The 20490-nt window shown below is 40.4% G+C and overlaps 1 protein-coding gene across 1 annotated transcript in view; it reads left to right on the top strand.

Annotated features, from left to right (window-relative positions):
• Positions 1-20490, top strand: part of SCARB2 (scavenger receptor class B member 2) — a 56182-nt gene that overhangs the window by 22801 nt on the left and 12891 nt on the right. Inside the window, exons 3-7 of the mRNA XM_003898733.5 lie at positions 10962-11109; positions 12353-12541; positions 15484-15575; positions 16104-16223; positions 17690-17859. Of these exons, the coding sequence (XP_003898782.1) occupies positions 10962-11109; positions 12353-12541; positions 15484-15575; positions 16104-16223; positions 17690-17859 (719 nt within the window). The remainder of the gene's footprint in view (positions 1-10961; positions 11110-12352; positions 12542-15483; positions 15576-16103; positions 16224-17689; positions 17860-20490) is intronic.

The following is a 20490-nucleotide window of genomic DNA, read 5'->3' as shown; positions in this document are numbered from 1 at the left end:
AGAATGGTTGTTCTTACATTGCTATAAAGAAATACCTGGCTGGGTGCGGTGGCTCATGCCTGTAATCCTAGCACTTTGGGAGGCCAAGGTGGGTGGATCACTTGAGGTCAGGAGTTTGGGACCAGCCTGGTTAACATGGCAAAACCCCACCTCTACTAAACATACAAAGATTAGCCTGGCGTGGTGGTGCCTGTCTGTAGTCCCAGCTAGTCAGGAGGCTGAGGCAGGAGAATTGCTTGAACCTGGGAGGCAGAGGTTGCAGTGAGCGAGAACATGCCACTATACTCTAGCCTGGGTGACAGAGCAAGGCCCCGTCTCAAAAAAAAAAAGAAAGAAAGGAAGGAGGGTGGGAGGGAGGCAAGGAAGGGAGGGAGGGAGGGAAAGAAAGAAACGACTTGAGACTGGGTGGTTTACTTAAAAAAGAAGTTTAAAATTAGCCTACAGTTCCACAGGTTCTACAGGAAGCATGATGCTGGCATCTGCTTGGCTTTTGGGGAGGCCTCAGGAAACTTACAATCATGGTGGAAGGAAGAGGGGGAGCAGGCATGTCACATGGCCAGAGCAGGAGCAAGAGAGGGGAGAGGTGCCACACTTTACAACAACCAGATCTCGTGAGAACTCACTCACTATCACGAGGACAGCACTAAGCCATGAGGAATCCTTCCCATGACCCAAACACCTCCTACCAGGCCCCACCTACAACATTGGGGATCATATTTCAACATGAGATTTGGAGGGGACACCAAAACTATATTATTGGTCTTTGTGGATTAATTGTTTTAGTCTGTACAAGTCAATATGTAGAATTATAAAGATGAACCCTGTTGCTATATGAAGAAATCTAAGAAAATACGTGGGTCCTCATTTTAAAAAGCCATTTTGTATGTGTTTTATGCCTGAGGAAACATTGTGTACTGGGTAGAGAAAGTTTGTATTTCAAGCTCTCCCACTGGCGACAATTAGAAGTTGAACCAGGATCAGTATCTGAGTGTCCCATTGTTTGTTGTTGTTATTTTTAAATGAAGTTCCTTAAGATGTGATGGAGACTCTGCAAACTATCCAAAATAGGGTCATTCCAACATGTTACCAATATTTAGAATTATTAATGAGACACTTTACAATCTTTTTTATACTATTTTTGAAATCCTATGTGCATTTTACACTTATAGAACATTTCATTTCAGACTAGCCACATTTTGAATGTGCAATAGCCATATGTGGCTAGTGGCTACCCTATTAGCATAATTCCAACCATATTCCCATGATTTTTTTTTTTTCTTTTTTTTTTGAGACAGAGTCTCATTCTGTCTCCCAGGCTGGAGTACACTGGCACGATCTTGGCTCACTGTAACCTCTGTCTCCCAGGTTCAGGTGATTCTTCTGCCTCAGCCTCCCCCGTAGCTGGAATTACAGGTGCGTGTCACCACACCTGGCCAATTTTTTGTATTTTTAGTAGAGACAAGGTTTCACCATGTTGACCAGGCTGGTCTCGAACTCCTGACCTCAAGTGATCCACCTGCCTCGGCCTCCCAAAGTGTTGGGATTACAGGCGTGAGCCACCGCGTTTGGCCACTCCCATGATTTATAAGCTCCCCAGACACACTACCTTGCCAATATTCATGCTGTTGCTGCAGTCAAGAATGAATTCCCCAGCGCTACCTCTCTTGACCTTCACATCTTACTTAGTGCAAATGCTATCTCCTGAGACTTGCCTGACTTGGGATACTCTCTCCCTGTTACATCTTATTTAAAATGTCAAGTAGACTGGGCACGGTGGCTCACACCTATAATCCCAGCACTTTGGGGGGTTGAGGCGGGCAGATCACTTGAGCTCAGGAGTTTGAGACCAGCCTGGGCAACATGGCAAAACCCCATCTTTAACAAAAATACAAAAAATTAGCCAGGTGTGGTAGCATGTGCCTGTGGCCCCCAGCTACTTGAGAGGCTGAAGTGGGAGCGTCGCTTGAGCCTGGGAGGTGGAGGTTGCAGTGAGCTGAGATTGCACCGCTGCACTCCAGCCTGGGTAACAGATTAAGACCCCCATCTCAAAAAAAAAAAAAAAATGTGTCAAGTATACCACTTTATAGCAATTGTAAAGTGGTATGTTGATATGGTCTGGCTGTGTCCCCGCCAGCCAAATCTCAGCTTGAATTGTAGTTCCCATAATCCCCGCATGTAATGGGATGGACCCAGAAGGGGGTAATATAATCATGGGGGCATTTACCCTCATGCTGTTCTCTTGATAGTGAGTTAGTTCTCACGAGATCTGATGGTTTTATAAGGGACTTTTTAAAAACCCCTTTTGGCCGGGTGTGGTGGCTCGTGCCTATATTCCCAGCGCTTTGGGAGGTCAAGGTGGGCGGATCGCTTGAGGTCAGGAGTTTAAGACCAGCGTGGCCAAGATAGTAAAACCCTGTCTCTACTAAAAATATATAAAAAAAAAATTAGCTGGGTGTGGTGGCACACACCGGCTGAGGCAGGAGAATCGCTTGAACCTGGGAGGCAGAGGTTGTAGTGAGCCGAGATCACGCCACCGAATGACAGCCTGGGCGACAACGCAAGACTCTCTCAAACAACAACAACAACAACAAACAAGCAAAACCCTTTTGTTGGGCACTTCTCCTTTCTGCTGCCATGTGAAAAAGGACATGTTTGTGTCCCCTTCTGCCATGATTGTAAGTTTCCTGAGGCCTCCCCAGCCATGCTGAACTGTGAGTCAATTAAACCTCTTTCCTTCATAAATGACTCAGTCTCAGGTATGTCCGTATTAGCAGTGTGAGGACGGACTAATAAATATGTGCATCCATTATGACAGTGACTAACTGCATTTTAATAATTGGCTTAGGTATCTGTCTTTCTTCCCAATGTACTGGAAGCTCCATGGGGTGCAGTGACCAAGTCCTTTCGTCTCTGACTGTCTACTGTTTAATGAATATTTGTGGAACATGTGAATTAAACATCTTCAACTGTGGTTTAAATTCATAGGACACATGTGGAAAAACTTTTTAACACTATAGGACACAATTATTAAAAAGTGTTTAAAAGTAATGACAAAAAATGTAGTTACTTTTTGCACCTACCTAATAGCCGGAACCATAGGACTTAGTTCAGGAAACCCAAGTATAGGTTCAAGAAAGGGGAATCAGGCCCTGAAAATGAATGGCTTTGTTAGGAATATGCACATGTGCAGTGCAGGCTGCTAAGAGCTCCTTACAGGGCTAAGTGGGTCATGAGATCTGGAATTTGTAGAAAAACATGGCTTTTTAGGGAGCTGTCCAAACCCTCTGTGGAGCCTGCTAGTCTCTACATGTGCCTTTTGCAGTCATTCACTGGATTTGATTTCCGTCACTTGTGGCTTTATGATGCTATTGTTTAGGCTGGATAAGACAGAACATTCCAGTAGCTCCTGCTCCAGTGTTTTCTCCCAACTGACTCAGCTGATTCCATCAATTATATGCCAGGGGGCCTGGGGCAAAGGAAGGGGAGGGCATGTAGCCCCTTTCGCCAGTTAGTATGGATTGGTGTGGTGGTGGGAAACCTCTGAGATGGGGAAGGGCCAAGCAGGGCTGTGGAGGTGGGCCCAACTCATCTGACACAGGATTTACAGTGGCACATTTCCCAAACCTTTCACATATTGGGGAGTTCAGAATAGTAATATTTTTGGAAAAAGACGATGGGCGTTCCAAATGTTGATAACAGCCAGTCAGTCTGTTTTAAGGAATGGAGTGTATTATTTACATTTTTGTAAAGCTACGGATTGAGCAGCCCTGGAACAGGTTTGTGAATACAAGGCTCATTGGCCTCATGATCCTTTTGCTCAGGGACATATTTGTATAAAGTTTGTATCCAAGTCATGGTATCCCATGGCTTCTGCAGCCTTTTTGAGGTTTATTTTTTGTCTTGTCAGATACCTTTTTCTATTTTGCCTACCATTTAACATTTCAAGGATTAAAAAAGAAAACAGTTTGTCTAAGGGCACTTCCAGTTAATTTTCATATTTCTAAGAAGTATTTGCTAAATTTACAATATCCCGTGAAATATCTTATTTTGGGGTTTCTTAGTTTTGCCATTTGAATTATTCATTTCTTTTTTAGGCTTGTATTATTTAAGAAGATGTAAGGGCTGTATCTTAAGTTATTTTATTATTCATTGATATCAAGTAATACTGGATTTTCAAATATCAACATATATAATGTATATAGCATTATCTTTAAGAGTGTAAACTATATATTATTAAAATTACACATATATATGTGTTTCATATATATAATCACTAAAGATCAACTTGAAAATGCAGTAAAGTTTTGAACAAAAATTACTATCCATGGCTTCACTGTCGGAAAAATAACCAATGCTAACTAACATTTTAGTGGATATCTTCTCGGCCATTTTTCCATGGATGAGTTTTAGATGATTATCATACTATGTACATACGCATGTGCACATATAAAATATACATGTTTTTTATTCACCTAATGTTATAGCATAGGATTTTTCAATTTTATATTTTTGTCTTCATACAAATGAATTTTAATGATGATTATATTTTGTAGAGTAAATGTATTACTACACCTAACTGTTCCTTTCCTGAACATGTAGATCCGTTTTCATTTTCTCCTCTGGTTACCTCATGGATTGAATGTTCTGCCCATGTTTGCGAGCCAGTTGTGTTTCCACACTTTTAGTTCTTGTCCTTTGTTGATTTGCTTATCTGGGTTCTGGAACGTTCATGCCACTCTGTGAACTTTTTATGTTTCATTTGGGGCAACTGTTTTTCCGTTGTTTGCTTTGTTAATTTTTAAAATATATTGTAGTCAAGTCTATTCTTTTTCAACATTTCTGTCATGTCTGAGCTTTAAAAGTCTTTTACTCCCTTCAATGGTTTGATGTTCAAGTTGATTTTCTTATAGTTCTATTTTTCCACTTTTAATTTCTTCAGGATCTAAGTGTCTCCCTTGCAATTTAGCAAAGGCAGGAATTTTGTTTATACTGTCTAATTCTGTCCTGTTAACCCTTTAGTTCTTTAACCATCTCTGAGCCAAGCTGTATAAAAAATTTTTTTTAACATAAAGGGATAATAAAAAATTTAGGAACACCATGATCATTGTTTCCATTATTATAGGAGAATGCTGTATCCTTTTTTCTAAACTTGCCTCACCTTTCTCTGATAGTGTTTTTAGATTGGTAGCTAAAATTGTGTGTGTTTTGCCAAAATAGAAACAGATTTTGAAAAAAAAATCCTTAAACTGCTCAGAAGTTAAAAAAAATAGAAAAAGATCTCTCATACCATCTTATCATGCACAAAAGGTTGTGACCAGGTATGTGTGAGTATTAAATGCACGTGGTACATTAGGTGAATTGCCTGCATGAGCCTAGGGGTCACTGCCTGGGGACAGGGAGACCAGGGAGATGTTTCCATCTTCAGGAATGAAACTGTTTCTTGCACACTGTCAACAAGTGGGTGAGTCTTCTCCCGATCCTGCTCCTACCACTTCTTCTCAGTATCCTGCTTTGTATCTAGAGGTTGCCACCTTCGGTTACCTGAGTGGGCAGGGTACTCAAAGTTAAGGGTAGGGGCTTCTCAGCCTGTGCCTTTGGCCAGCTCACCTTGCTTTCCCTTTTCTCCGTGGTCACCCTAAGACTTCAGTACTCTTTCCACATTGATGTGTTCATCACCCCAGCCTCACCTGGATCTGTGATGGTCTTTTAAAGCGTGTCCTCCTCCTCCAGGACCACAGCTTTCTCACTCCCCACGTGGGAAGTGTTTTCATGCTGTGCTGCCCGCCCTCGCCCTCCTGCTGCCTCTGCTAGAACGCCCTCTCCACCCTCCTACCTGCAGAAGCCCACTCTTTCCAGAATCAAGCAAAAGTGTCTCCTGCAGGAGTCCCCTTCCAGTCGCCATCCCTCCCTCCTCTGTATGCCCACAGCGCATTTACTGTGAGGGAGGTGGCCTCTGAAGGCAGCCTCCCATGCTCTACTGTGGATTCTTGGAGGACAAGAACCAGGACTTAATGTCGCACCATCTCGAGAGCTTAGCACAAGCCGTTGCACGTGGTATCAGTAGCTAATCCCTCCTAAGCAGCAGGTGTGCCAGGTAGTGTGATAACTGAATTTATGTGGATTTCATTCTCATAACAACCTACAAGGTGAGTACGTTATTACCTCCATTTTACAGATGAGGAAACTGAAGCACAGAAGCAGTGAGTAAGATGAAACCAGGGTTGAAAGTCAACCCTGCCAGCCACATCTCAATCTAGTTTGTATCCAGTGTGTGCTCAATCACTTCTTAATAGTAATTCTCAACAGAGGATTAGGTGAATGAAGGAACCAATATGACTGAAAGATAATGATTCTATGATAGTATTATATGCATCCTATTTATCAAACACCTCCGAGGAATTAGACATACAGATGTTAATTTTCCACCTAATTCAAATTATTCGTTTTGATTTCTACTCCTTATCTCAGTCTGTTGTTTCTAAAATTATTTCTAAAACCAACCATGAATTTTCCTACCTGATTAAATAGTTCATGGAGCATAACTGAACCTTTTCTTAATGACAAGGACCATCATAGTAATTCACAAATGTTACACTGTAGTCTGAGATTCATTAGCATCTATTAAATACCAGAGACCATGCCGGGTACTTTTAAGTATAGTTCCTTAATTGCCTAGGCCAAAAATTTGCTTTGTTTTTTGTTGTTGTTTTTGTTTTGTTTTTTCAAACTCTTGTTTGTATTTCTGAAAGTTCCTTTGGTCTTCTTTGATCTTGTAGGACAGTAACTGATCAATATGCCCCTCTCTGCAGGCACCAGCCTTGGCTTACAGAAAAGTTTGACTTTGAAATTTCCTTTCCTCCTCCATATGCCAATAAATTACTGTGAATTAACCTCTGTGTAAAATCAGGGAATACCCTGGATGAGAGGTGAGGTCACCAGGATTCTTAACCTGGCCCTGACACTTTTGATTGGTCCTGAATCTACATATTCTTATCTATAAAAAGACTGAGTTAATGATTTCTAAGTGAAGGCTCTTTGGTTATCAGCAAAATAAACTACTTCTGGCTAATTTAAGTAAACGGGGAATCTGTTTGGAGGCTATAAAGTAGGTTAACAGAATCAAGGAGAGCAGCTTGGAAGATAAAAGCAGGATGCAGGGCAGCTTTAAAGATCCAGGTCACGAGAATGTATTGATCATCACATCATGTGTCTGCCACCAGGGAGAATCTTGTGTGTTACTGAGTTTTTTTGTTTTTAAATTATATATTTTTTTTTTGGTAGAGACATGGTCTTGCTCTGTTGCCCATGCTGGAATGCAGTGACACGATCATAGCTCACTGTAACATCAAACTCCTGGGCTCAAGCCATCCTCCCACCTTAGCCTCCCAAGTAGCTGACACTACAGGTACAGGTCACCACGCCTGGCTCTTTCACTGTGTTTTCTGTCTTGAGGCACTGTGCTCAGGATTCAGAGGCCAGAGGAAAGGAATTGGTTGAGCTTAGGTCCCATAACACCCTCGACCGATGGTCTTACACAGCTGTACAGTACAAGAGAGGAAAGGAAATCAGGGCTATTACCAGAAGAAAGGGGAATGGTTGTCTAATAAACAAAAAGTCCACTGCAAACACCGAACTTCAAGCTGTGTGAGTGTTTTAACATGGAAGTGTCTATCAGATTTTTTAATATATTCTTTGTAAACTGGAAGGGCATGTAATTTATCATTTAGATTTGGCTTTGGTTAGAGGCATTTGTTAGAGGCATTAGCTGGTTTCATCCTACAGGCGTTTCTTAGGTACCTGTTACGAGAGGTTGTCTCATACAGAGGGAGGAGCACCTTGTACTAATGAGAAAGACGTGGGATCAAGTTCCGACTCTTCTGCCTGTGTTCTGTGTCCCCATCTGTGAAGTGGGGCAATACTACATGCTCTATTTGTACTACAGACTTGTAAGGATTCAATAAAATAAAATAAAATAATGTGGGTTAAACTCTTTGAAGAGATATGCAAGTGTCAGATATTTATAGGATTTGTGGGCATAGCTTGGTGCTTAGTGTGATATGATGTGTGATATGCGTATATGTGATACGAAGTGTGCTTCCTTCTATACACTTGACAGAGTATAGGATATAGACATGTGATATGATGAAATATGTATTTAGTCTTCCTCTATTTCCTGGCATACAGCTCCTAAAATCCTTGGAATCTCCTAAGTGATAAGTGTCTTTTTGTGTGCTAGTGAGTTGACTGATGACTGGCCACCTCTATGGCTCCTGGATACGAGCTGGTCCTGAAAGAAGAGGACAGGATTAGAGGGTTGGGACTTTTAGCCCCATCCCCCAACCTCCCAGGAGGGGAGAGGGGCTGAAAGTTGGGTTGATCACAAATGACCAGTGATATAATCAATCATGCCTATATAATGTAGCTTCCATAAAAAAACCAAAAGGACTGAATTTGGAGAGTTTCCAGAGAGCCGAACATGGGGATTCCTGGAGAGTAGCGAGCCTGCGGAGGGCATGGAAGTTCTGAGCTCCTTCCCCTATACCTTGCCCAACGCATCTCTTCATCTGTGTACTTTGTAATATCCTTTATAATAAAATGTAAGTGTTTCCCTGAGTATTCTGGGCTGCTCTAGCAAATTAATTGAGCCCAAGCATGGGGGGATGGGAACGCCAATTTATAGCCATTAGTTTGGCAGCACAGGTAAAACAGCCCGGGGCTTTTGATTGGCATAGGAAGTGGAAGGCAGTCTCAACCTGTAGAGTCTGATGCTATGTCCAAGTAGAAAGTATCAGAATTGAATTGAATTGGAGGACACTGCAGAATTATTGGTGGGGAGAAAACGCCACACACTTCATGATGACCAGAAGTCTCAGAAATCTTCTGTGTAAATTGTTACAGTATGAGAGCACAGAAAAAAATGGTTTGTTTTTTTCTACTGGAGAAGATACAAAGACTCATTTATTTTTATGCATTGTATGAAAGCATTTGTTTATTTTCTCATCTGTTTTTATTTTAAAATCTAGAAGGGATTTAAGAGGTATGAAGAGATATAATATACAGACGGTCCTTGACTTATGATGGTTCAACTTAAATGATTTTTTGACTTCGAAATGGTGGGAAAGTGATAATGTATTTGGTATGCCCCTCCAATGATGATAGAGTTACATCCAGATAAACCCATCGTAAATTGGAAAGATACTAAGTTGTTGAATCAAAAACAAACTTTCAACTTAGGATCTTTTCAACTTATGATGGGTTTATTGGGACATAACTCCATCATCACCGAGGAGCATTTTTACATACAAGTTTCAGCCTTCAGCTTGCTTGCAGTCTGAGGCTACATGATAATTCTTTCACAATCTAAATGATGTCACTCAGAAGTTTATAATTGAATGCTAAAGACATGTACAGACATCCACAGGTGGGTGAGAAAAATCCCTGTGCTACTGTGGTTGGGAAAGGCCTCAGAGGAGGTGTGGGTAGCCCAGCTGGCCAATGCCTTCCTAACGTGTGCTCTTAAATTAGCTCTTCCAATAGAAATATTACATGAACCACGAGTGTAATTTAAGATTTCAAGATTTTCTAGTAGCCACATTTTTTAAAAAGTAGAAGGAAACAGGTAAAATTAATTTTAATAATATATTTTAATTTTACCCATTATTACTGAAATGGCATCATTTCAATATGTAATCAATATGAAAAATGGTTGGCACTGTTTTTGAAATTCTGTGTGTATTTTACACTTACAGCAAATCTCAATTCCAGTTAGCCACAGTTTAAGTGCTCAGTAGTCACATGTGATTAGTGGCTACCATGTCAGACATCATAACCCTAGCTGGTTTAGGAAGAAGGAAAGTTAAACAAAGGGAAAGAAACTAAAGTCACTGGAATTTATCGAACACCTACTATTTGTCGAACACCAGGCAGGGCTAGGGCTAGTGTGAGGCATTTGATGAACAAAAGATCAGATCTTGTTTTTATTTAAAATTTTGTTCATCATAAATTTTTGGCATAAATTTTGGTTTTAATAAATAGTGCATTAAAATATTTATCTTGATTACTACTTGTTTTGGCACCTCTTATATCACTCACACTGACTCTAGGCCCAGCCCTGGCACCAGGCACTTTCTAAGAACTTTCTAAAGCTTCATTTGGGGACACTAACTTGAACCAAACTGTGCTGTATATCAGAAACAGAGACCGAGTGTGGTGGCTCATGCCTGTAATCCTAGCATTTTGGGAGGTCGAGGTAGGAGGATCACTTGAGTCCAGGAGTTCAAGACCAGCCTGGGCAATATAGTAAGACCTCATCTCTACAAAAAAATTAGCTGGGTGTGGTGGCATGCTTCTATACTTCTAGCTACTTGGGAGGCTGAGGTGGGAGGATTGTTTGAGCCCAGGAGTCTGAGGCTGCAGTGAGCTGTAGTCATGCCACTGCACTCCAGCCTGGGCAACAGAGCGAGACCCTATCTCAAAAAAAGAAACAGGAGTGAATTCCTGTAATTTACTAAGCTTTGGGCATTATTTTTTTTAATAAAATTTCAATTTAATTCAATTTAGAAACAAAAAGACATTGGTAAACAAACTGAAATTCAAACTAAATCTATGAACCAAATTGAAAATTTTGAAAATACTTCAGGACCAAACCATAACCCAGGAGAGAGTTCACTGATTTTGATTCCCTGGTCAAGGTGACCCTTGACTGTTGCACCTCCCTCATCAGGGAAGAAAAGAATGAAAACAAAGTTTTTGAGAAGACTCTATCCTAGGCCTCGTTTCCTTCCCACATTATAGCTTCAGTCTCCAGCTTTTTAAGGCTTAGTAGCTGCAGTCTCTGTATAATGTTATATTGGGAATGTTATACTGAAAATATAACTTTGATGCTGAAAGAAAGGAAAAGTCTTCCTTATTAAAGTGGTGCCTATTTTCAAATAAAACCCTTCTTTCTTTCTTTCTTTTAGGGAGCTCAGAAACAAAGCAAATGTTCAATTTGGAGATAATGGGACAACAATATCTGCTGTTAGCAACAAGGCATATGTTTTTGAACGAGACCAATCTGTTGGAGACCCTAAAATTGACTTAATTAGAACGTTAAATATTCCTGTATTGGTAAGTAGGCATTTTAATACCATTAATTTGGATTTTGGAAGAAAGGAAAAAGCTAAGTTAATGCTGTTTATGATTTTACATTTAGGAGCCATTAAGTTATGTTGAAATATACATATATAAAAAGAAAAATACTTTTTTTCTTCTTTTCTTTAAAGTGCATCTTGGACTTTTTTCTAAGATCTATCAAATAAGGTCTTTTCAAATGATGACAAAATTCAGATTTTAGGATTTGTTTTCACAGTTTCTTCCTGTGTGTTCAGGATTAGCAATTGTTCAAATAAATATGCCCCTAGGAATTTTTGGTAGCTCATAATTTTAAAAATGTTTATTTGCCCCTTGTTTTCATTCAGAAATTCTATCAGTGAAATTTGTATACCATTTCTTACTTCAGATTTTTATGTTGGATTTGATATTCTCAAAATTCATAAATTGACAGCAGAAATCAATAGACTGGGCTGAGTACAGCTTACTGTGATTTCAATGGGCTCTGTTTATAGTGGTAATTCCACCTAATAATGACACCTATTCTACATCTATTCTATACTGAGACCCATGAGACGTTCTTTTTTTAAATTTAATTAATTAATTTATTATTAGTGTTTTTGAGACAGGGTCTTGCTGTGTCACCCAGGCTGGAGTGCAGTGGCTCCATCACAGCTCACTGAAGCTTCTACCTCCTGGGCTCCAGGGATCCTCCCGTGTCGGCCAGGGACTCCAGGCGTGAACCACTGTTCCTGGCCCAGTAAACATTCTAATTCACCTACACCAACCCCCTCCGACTCTCCCACCCTAACCCCTAGGTGACCGCTCCATATGCAGCTGGACACTGATGATGGACCCAGGACCTAGACAGTATTAGGTCCCTGCCGCCTAATCCCAGGGGTGTAGGTGGGGTTTATAATGAGCCTCTGGCCCTGCTCAGGAGGAAGATAGCGCCACCTTGTGGCCAAAGGTGCCGACATGTTTACAAGAGCTTTTCCCCTGTTGGGGTGTCTGGATAACTCAGAGCCTGCAAATGGTCTCTTTGTAAATATTACACTTACAAAATGTAGTACTGAGAAAGGACAGAAAAGAGGCTTTGTCTTCCATATGCAGCCAGAAAGGAGCTGACTGATTTTTCAGCTATTTAATCTCAACCTTTACATTTGTATTTCCAACCCACTTTGCTGAGGGGTAGTAGGAGAGAGTGGGTGGGGGTGCTTTGGAGGGGATGCTGCTGTCTTAATATACCTCTGCTCCGCAGACTGTCATAGAGTGGTCCCAGGTCCACTTCCTCAGGGAGATCATCGAGGCCATGTTGAAAGCCTATCAGCAGAAGCTCTTTGTGACTCACACAGTTGACGAATTGCTCTGGGGCTACAAAGATGAAATCTTGTCCCTTATCCATGTTTTCAGGCCTGACATCTCTCCCTATTTTGGCCTATTCTACGAGGTAAGTCGATTTTTCTTTTCAGAACCTCTTTTTTTTAGCTGACAGCGGGTAGGGGCACCCCAAGCCAGATTAACTTTCAGTTTCTTCTAGAAATTGCCTTAACTTAACAAGAAGTTAAGATATCTTGTAGAGTATGTGAAAAATGGAGTGTTTTTTGGAAATAAAAAAAACTTGAGGCCGGGTGCGGTGGCTAATGCCTGTAATCCTAGGACTTGAGGGGACCAAGGTGGGTGGATCTCTTGAGGGTTAAGACTTTGAGACCAGCCTGGCCAACATGGCAAAACTCTATCTCTACTAAAAATACAAAAATTAGCCAGATGTGGTGATGTACACCTGTAATGTCACCTACTCAGGAGACTGAGGCAGGTGAGTTGCATGAACCCGGAGGCAGAGGTTGCAGTGAGCTGAAATCACGCCACTGCACTCCAGCCTGGGTGACAGAGCAAGACTCCGTCAAAAAAAAAAAAAACCCCGTGAGTGCAGTGGATAGTTGGGAAGTTGGTAAAAGATAAAGTAACCCCAGGAAGGAAGAGTATTAGATGAGGGGTGTGCTCTGGGATTGTGATGAGTCTCCTCAGCTTTAAATTTGAAGCTGTTTTCTGGCTCTGCCTCTTTATGTAATGCTGTAGCATTCCAGTTTTTATGGCAAACAGCAATAATTGTGTCCCTGGGCCTTCAGGGTTATACTAAACTTAGAAATTGTTAAAACAGAATTGTGAGCAAGTTTTAAAAAATTATCTGCGTGAGAGACAGGAGTCCTAAAAGTAGGGCCTCACCAACTCTGAATGCATCATTCTGGAGAAGCAGACCAGACAGGAGTTCCCTAGAGGGTCCTGTCTCAGAGGAACACAGCTTCACAGGACCAGAGGAAGCACAGATTTCTTGTCAAGCCCGGACTGAACCTTCCTTCTGGAAATAATTTCAAGAGAGCCTCCTACTGAGAGATATTATGCAAAGGTTCCCTTGAGGCCCTTTTGGTCCCAGTGGCTGCAGTCCATCAGCCAGATAGATCTTGTTGCTAATATCTCACCGTTTCTCAGATAATTTGCATTATATAACTTGCTTTTTTGTTTTTACATCATTGAATTCACCAGACTGATAGCCACACTATCTTATGTGGTTGTGAGGATTTCATGAGATGATTCGTGCAAAAATTTTAGACCAGAGCCAGGAATATTATACTCAACAATTGTTCACTCCTATTATTATAGAGGAGCTACTACCTGTGCTGTTTCTGAGAAATCATAGCTACATGCCCAGATAAAGAATTTTAGGAATATATAGTGTCTGTATGTGCCCTTAAGAAGTATAACTTGGAGAGAATATGCAATTGAAGAAACCTTAATTGAAAATAGGACTATATTAATACCACCTTCTTCCAGTGTAGCTATTCTGGTATAATTGGTCCTGGTCCTGGACTTACGCTTTTAAATTTGTTATTATTGAGAAATAATTCACTTACTGTAAAATTTACCATTTTAAAATGTACAATTCAGTAGTCCTTAGTATAATCACAAGGTTGTGCAACCATTACTGCTAATTCCAGAACATTTTCATTATCCCAAAAAAGACACTGCATACTCTCTTTGCAGTTACTCCTATTCCCGTCTTACTCTCCCAGGCCTTGGCAACCACTGTCTACTTTCTGGCTCTGTGAATTTGCATATTCTGGACATCTCATATAAATGGAATCATATAATATATGCCCTTCTGTGTCTGCTTTTTAAATGTAGTATAATGTTGTCAGGGTTCATCCATGTTCTAGCATGTATGAGTGTTCCATTCCTTTTTATAACTGAGGAATATTCTGTTGTGTGGATACCACATTTTGCTTATCCATTTATCAGTTGATGGACATTTGGGTTGTATTCCTTCTTGGCTATTATTAGAAGTGCTGCTATGAATATTTATTCATACAGGCTTTTGTATGAACATTGGGTATATACCTTGAAGTGGAATTCTCTTGAGTATATACATAGGTGTGGAATTTTGGAGTCCTGTGAATTCTGTTTAATTTTTTTAGGAACTGACAAACTCTTTTCTGCAGTGACGGCAACATTTTTATATTCCTGCTAGCAATGTATAAAGGTTCCAATTTCTCCACATCCTCACCAACGCTTACTATTTTTTTTTTTAATTGCCATCCTAGTGGGTGTGAAGTGGTATCTCATTGTGGTTTTGATTTGCAATTCCCTAATAACTAATGATGCTGAACATGTTTTTATGTGCTTTTTGGCCATTATTATATTTTCTTTTGGGAAATGTCTCTTCAAATCCTTTGCCCATTTTAAAATTGAGCTCCTACTTTTTAAAACCATAAAATAATAATATGGTTAATATAGTATTTAGCAAAATAGTCACTATTTTCTGGTCCTGGTTCAGTCTTGTGTAGCAGTTAGGCCCTAGTAGGAGAGTTTCATGAAGATTAAACTTTTTAGTTACTGTATCAGTTAGGGTTGCCAGAGAAACTGAATCGAGAGGGTGTGTATATAGAGATGAGAAAGAGGGAGAGAAAGAAATTTATATTACGGAATTGGCTTATATGATTATGGGAGCTAGTAAGTCTGAAATCCATAGGGCATGCCAGCAGCTGGAAACTCAGGTAAAAGTTGATGATGTGGTCTTGAGTTTGAAATCTGTAGGGCGGGCTGCAACCTGGAAATCCAGACAGAATTTCAGTGTTGCAGTCTTGGGGAGAATCCTCCTCTAGGAAACCTCTGTTTTTGCTTGTAAGGCTTTGAACAGATTGGATGGGGCCCCGCCACTCATTGAGGGTAACTTCACTTAAAGTTAACTGATTGTAGATACTAATCACGCCTACAAAATACCTTCACCGCACCATCTGGGCTAGTGTTTGACCAAACAACTGAGCACCATAGCCTAGCCAAGTTGTCATCAAATTATCGCAGTTACTTTCAATGATCATATTCACGTATTTTCAGAAAAATGGGACTAATGATGGAGACTATGTTTTTCTAACTGGAGAAGACAATTATCTTAACTTTACAAAGATTGTGGAATGGAATGGGAAAACGTAAGTCTAATGATTTATCAGTGGAATTATTTTTTCAGTTTTCATTTAAACTACATATCTACTTCTACATTGTTTAAAAAATGTGTTTAGCCTTTTTTGGATGAAAAATATAAAAACATGTAAACAGTCTTGTAATTATTATTCTACATATCAAGGTGGTGGTAAAACATCTTACAGAGTAAATATTAGTGATTTGTAGATTTATCATGGCCAGGCATGAATTACAGGCCAGTGAAACTTCCCACTCTTGCTTAGTAGTCATTGAGTGATGTGTAGTAGCTACAGCACAAATACTTTTCAAACCACCACATGTTTTGGGCTATTTGGCCATTGCTTCTATGAAAACTGATTTGGGGCCAGGGACCTACTTTTTCTCCCCCTTGATCTAATTAACACTGTTGTGTCTGTGTATGGAGAAGATACTGTGGGTAGATAGCTCCAGTTAAATCTTGCAAAGTCCTGACCGTTTAAGAGAATCTAAACTCAAATGTCATCATCTTTACTCTTTCTTGCGCTTATCAATTATAGGTCACTTGACTGGTGGATAACAGACAAGTGCAATATGATTAATGGAACAGATGGAGATTCTTTTCACCCACTAATAACCAAAGATGAGGTCCTTTATGTCTTCCCATCTGATTTTTGCAGGTAAAAGCTTTAAAGATAAGTTCTTTTTTAAAAATAAGGTCTTTCACTGCAAGACCACTAAAAGCATGAGGAATATATGCAGACACACTTATTATGCATGGATATTTATGCTTAATCAGTGATACATGCTGATGGCACATCGAGACAGTATAGTGTACTGGTTCACAGCACAGACTCCTGACTGTTGGTTTGAATCTTAGCTGTACCACTTATAGCTGTGTGACCTTGGGCAAATTACTTAACCACTCTGTACCTCACTTTCCTCATTTGTAAAACAAAGATAGAAATTGTTAACTATGTTAGAAGTTATGAGGACAAATGAGTTAGTATTAGTAAAATACTTAGCCCAGGGCTTGTCACACAGTAACCAATATTAAGTGTTGGCTGTTAGTTACTATGATATGCTCTGTCAAGCTTAAATTGACCTGGCCTACTTCCAGTCAATAGGTCGTCTCTACATGGAAGCCAAATAGAGGATACTATTGTCCATATTTCAGGAGAGTGGTGTCCTCAGGGGAGACAGAGACGGAATGGAATCAAGAGCATCATGTAGATAGGTTTGGTTATATCCATAATATAATTTTTATTTGTCTAAGTGGCGGATACAAAGGTATTTGTTAGAATATTTTTTCGCTTTCTGGTGCCTAAAATATTTCCTTAAAAAATGCTGTGGGGGTGGTTCGTGCAGTGAAACCACCTATGTTATTCACAACCTTGCGAGAGATGTATCAACAGCTCTGGTTCAGAGATGAAAAACTGAGGCCCAGAAGGCTATTCCAGCCAGCCTTCACAGGAGGGGCTGAAGGCTCACTGGTGACTGTACATCGAAGTGGTCTGTGAGGCACTATGCAGTGTAAGCAGTGGTCATATTACATGGGACCATGTTTGAAATCAGTAAGAATGAAAGGCAGAATTACATTGAACTCCATTTAAATAAATGACTGGGGCAAAACATGGAATCTGATTTTTTTTTTGGTGGGGGGAAGGAATGAATATCAAAGCGTATATTCTAATAAAATATCTGCCCAGTGTGACACTTTTCAAGTGCCCCTACGAGGCCACAGCCATCGCTGCCTGTTCTACCTTAGCTTTGGCTCTGCCATGCCCTAGTTTTCCTGGCTTTGCCGGTGACCCGTCTGCACTGGCATGTGTCCATGCAGGTCTAGAGGCCTCTTACTTTTTATGTGAGTCTCCATTCTAAATGTTATCATCTTAATTTTCTACCACATATTGTTCTTTCTTGTTTGGATAATACCTCCATTGCTACCACTTAAACACCTTTCACTACAATTCATCTTCTGCTTTATTACACATTGAGCTGACAGAATGCCTTCCAAACATTCTTTTCTACTTACCCTATGAGCTTCTGGCCACGTTGTACCTGAGAACTGTTGCTAACTTGTGAATTTGGGGCAGATTACAATGACCAGAGTCCACATTCACTTTTTATTCTTACATCCTAACAGGTCAGTGTATATTACTTTCAGTGATTATGAGAGTGTACAGGGACTGCCTGCCTTTCGCTATAAAGTTCCTGCAGAAATATTAGCTAATACGTCAGACAATGCTGGCTTCTGTATACCTGAGGGAAACTGCCTGGGCTCAGGAGTTCTGAATGTCAGCATCTGCAAGAATGGTAAGAACTCAAGAGAGGGGGTATGATAGGGGTGTCAAGAATGCAGAAGGATTGGAGTTCAACAAAGAATATGTAGCTGGGCATAGTGGCACACACCTACACTACCAGCTACTAAGGATGCTGAGGTGGGATGATCACTTGAGCCCAGGAGTTCTCAAGTCCATCCTGGGCAACATAGTGAGACCCCTGTCTCTAAAAAAACAAAACAAACAGAAAAGAATATGTTGTCAGCCCAATAGAAAGATCAGTTTCTTTCAAGAATAATGTTTCATAACATGGCTATTGAATGGTAAAAAAAATTATTGGCTTTTCTGTGATGCTTTTTATTTCTAGAATGCCATGTCGTGTTTTTTTTCTGGACAGTGGTTTAGAAGTCTTAACAGTAATAATAGCTCATGTTTACTAAGCACCTGATGTATGCCAGTCGCTGTCCTAAGTGCTTTACATATTTGCATGTAGTTAATACATGCAAAACATTAACTGATTTCAATGTTCAAAACAATGCTGAGTCTGGGCACAGTGGCTCATGCCTGTGTTCCCGGCGCTTTGAGAGGCTGAGGTGGGAGGATTGCTTGAGTCCAGGGGTTCAAGATCAGCCTGGGCAACATAGCAAGACCCCTGTCTCTACAAAAAAATAAAAAATAAAAAATTAGCTGGGTGTGGCGGCACACACCTGTAGTCACAGCTGCTCAGGAGGCTGAAGCAGAGAGATTGCTTGAGCCCAGGAGTTTGAGGTTGCAGTGTGCTATGATTGTGCTACTGCATGCCAGCCTGAGCAATAGAGTGATTCCGCACCTCCCGGCCAAAAACAGATGCTAAAAGAAAAAGTGGACAACTCGGTTTTAAGAAAGTGCATATCATGGCAAAGATTCTCAGTGATTTTGAAGCAGAGTTAGTTTTAAACCCTGACACAAATGTCCCAGTGTTTCTTAAGGTCAGAGCTACTCTGCTCCTTTCCGTGAATGAGGCAGAATTATCAGTGGCACAACTGACAAAACTATTCTCTTCATCTTCAAGAGTAGTTTTAATAGCCACAAGTTACAGAATTATTCACAACGACCTTACAGATGGTAGATATTCAGTGGCCTGTTTTTATAAGTGGGGAAACGGGCTCAGAGAGGTAACAGGATTTGGATGCGACTCCTCCCTCTGAGCAGATCTCTGGCGGAACTCAGGGTCTTCTCATATTTGCCCTGTGATTCCCTCTTTGGCTATAATTCCTCTCTAAAGTTTCTTTGGAGAGCTCTCTCTGTAGTCCCTTTCTCCTGAATAAAGTAATGTGCTCACTTTTGCTCCCGTATTAACTCGTTTTAAAATCTCCTTTCAGGCCTGGCATGGTGGTGTGTGCCTGTAGACTCAGCTACTCAGGAGGCTATGGTGGAAGAGTTGCTTGAGTCCGGTTTGATTCTAGCCTGGGCAACATAGCGAGACTCCATCTTTTAAAAAAGAAAACAAAAAAGAATAAGATATCATTTTGGAATAAGTCTGAGGTCAGCAGTATACCTCCTGATCCTTGTCTGAGAGGGCAGTGACCCCCACACCTGGCCTGACATCAGAATTATCTGGAGAGTTATTAAAATATGTTGGTGAGGCACAGTGGATCATGCCTGTAATCCTAAGCCTTTAGGAGGCTGAAGCAGGAGGCGCACTTGAGGCCAGGAGTTTAGACCTGCTGGGCAACAGGGAGACCCCATCTGAACAAAAAATTTAAAAATTAGCTGGTCATAGCTCAGCATACACCTATAGTCCCAGATACTCAGGAGGCTGAGGCTGGAGGGTCGCTTGAGCCCAGGAATTCAAGGCTGCAGTGAGCTATGATTGCAACATTGCACTCCAGCCTGGGCAACAGAGTATCCAAAAAAAATTTTTATATGTGTATATATATTATATATATGTTACATATGTATTATATATAGTGTATATATTATATTGTGCATATATTATATATAGTGTATGTATTATATAGTATATATATAATATACAACTGACAAAAGTATTTTCTTCATCTTGAAGACTAGGTTTAACAGCCACGTGTGTGTATATATATATTTATGTATGTATATGTTAATATATTTGTTAATATATGAATGTATTAACAAATTATATAGTTATATAAATATGCATATATCTGCATATACATATATTTGCTATATTTTAATATACTAGGTATGTATATAATATGTAGGTATACACACACATGTGCACAAGCATGCACACACACACACGTATGTCCTAGGGTCCCATGTTGAACATACCAGGGCCCCAGAATCTACACTTTTAACAAGTGATTTCCATAAACATGGCGTCTAGGTATTTGGGGACCATTGTGCGAGGGAACATGGTGCCCTTTACCTGGAGATAAAGACCAAGGGTGCATGGGGACAAGTTCCTGGTTGTGATCTCCCCCATTGCCTTACTGGTGAATAGTCCTGAAACAGTGTCCCTGCCCCCTCATCTGGTGTGCATCTGGCTCAAAGCAAAAATGTAGATATATTTTCTCTTGCTGTTTTTATTAAATTCTATTTCCTCAAGAAACTGATGCCAGAATCAACAGAAATATTCTACTTTACACATTTAAACTTCTTGCTACAATCCTTTTCCTCTGTTATATATTCCCAAATTGGGACTGTG

This window comes from Papio anubis, chromosome 3, assembly GCF_008728515.1.
Source record: "Papio anubis isolate 15944 chromosome 3, Panubis1.0, whole genome shotgun sequence".
NCBI lineage: Eukaryota > Metazoa > Chordata > Mammalia > Primates > Cercopithecidae > Papio > Papio anubis.
The sequence above is the reverse complement of the archived record's forward strand: the minus strand, read 5'-3'. Positions and strand labels throughout refer to the sequence as shown.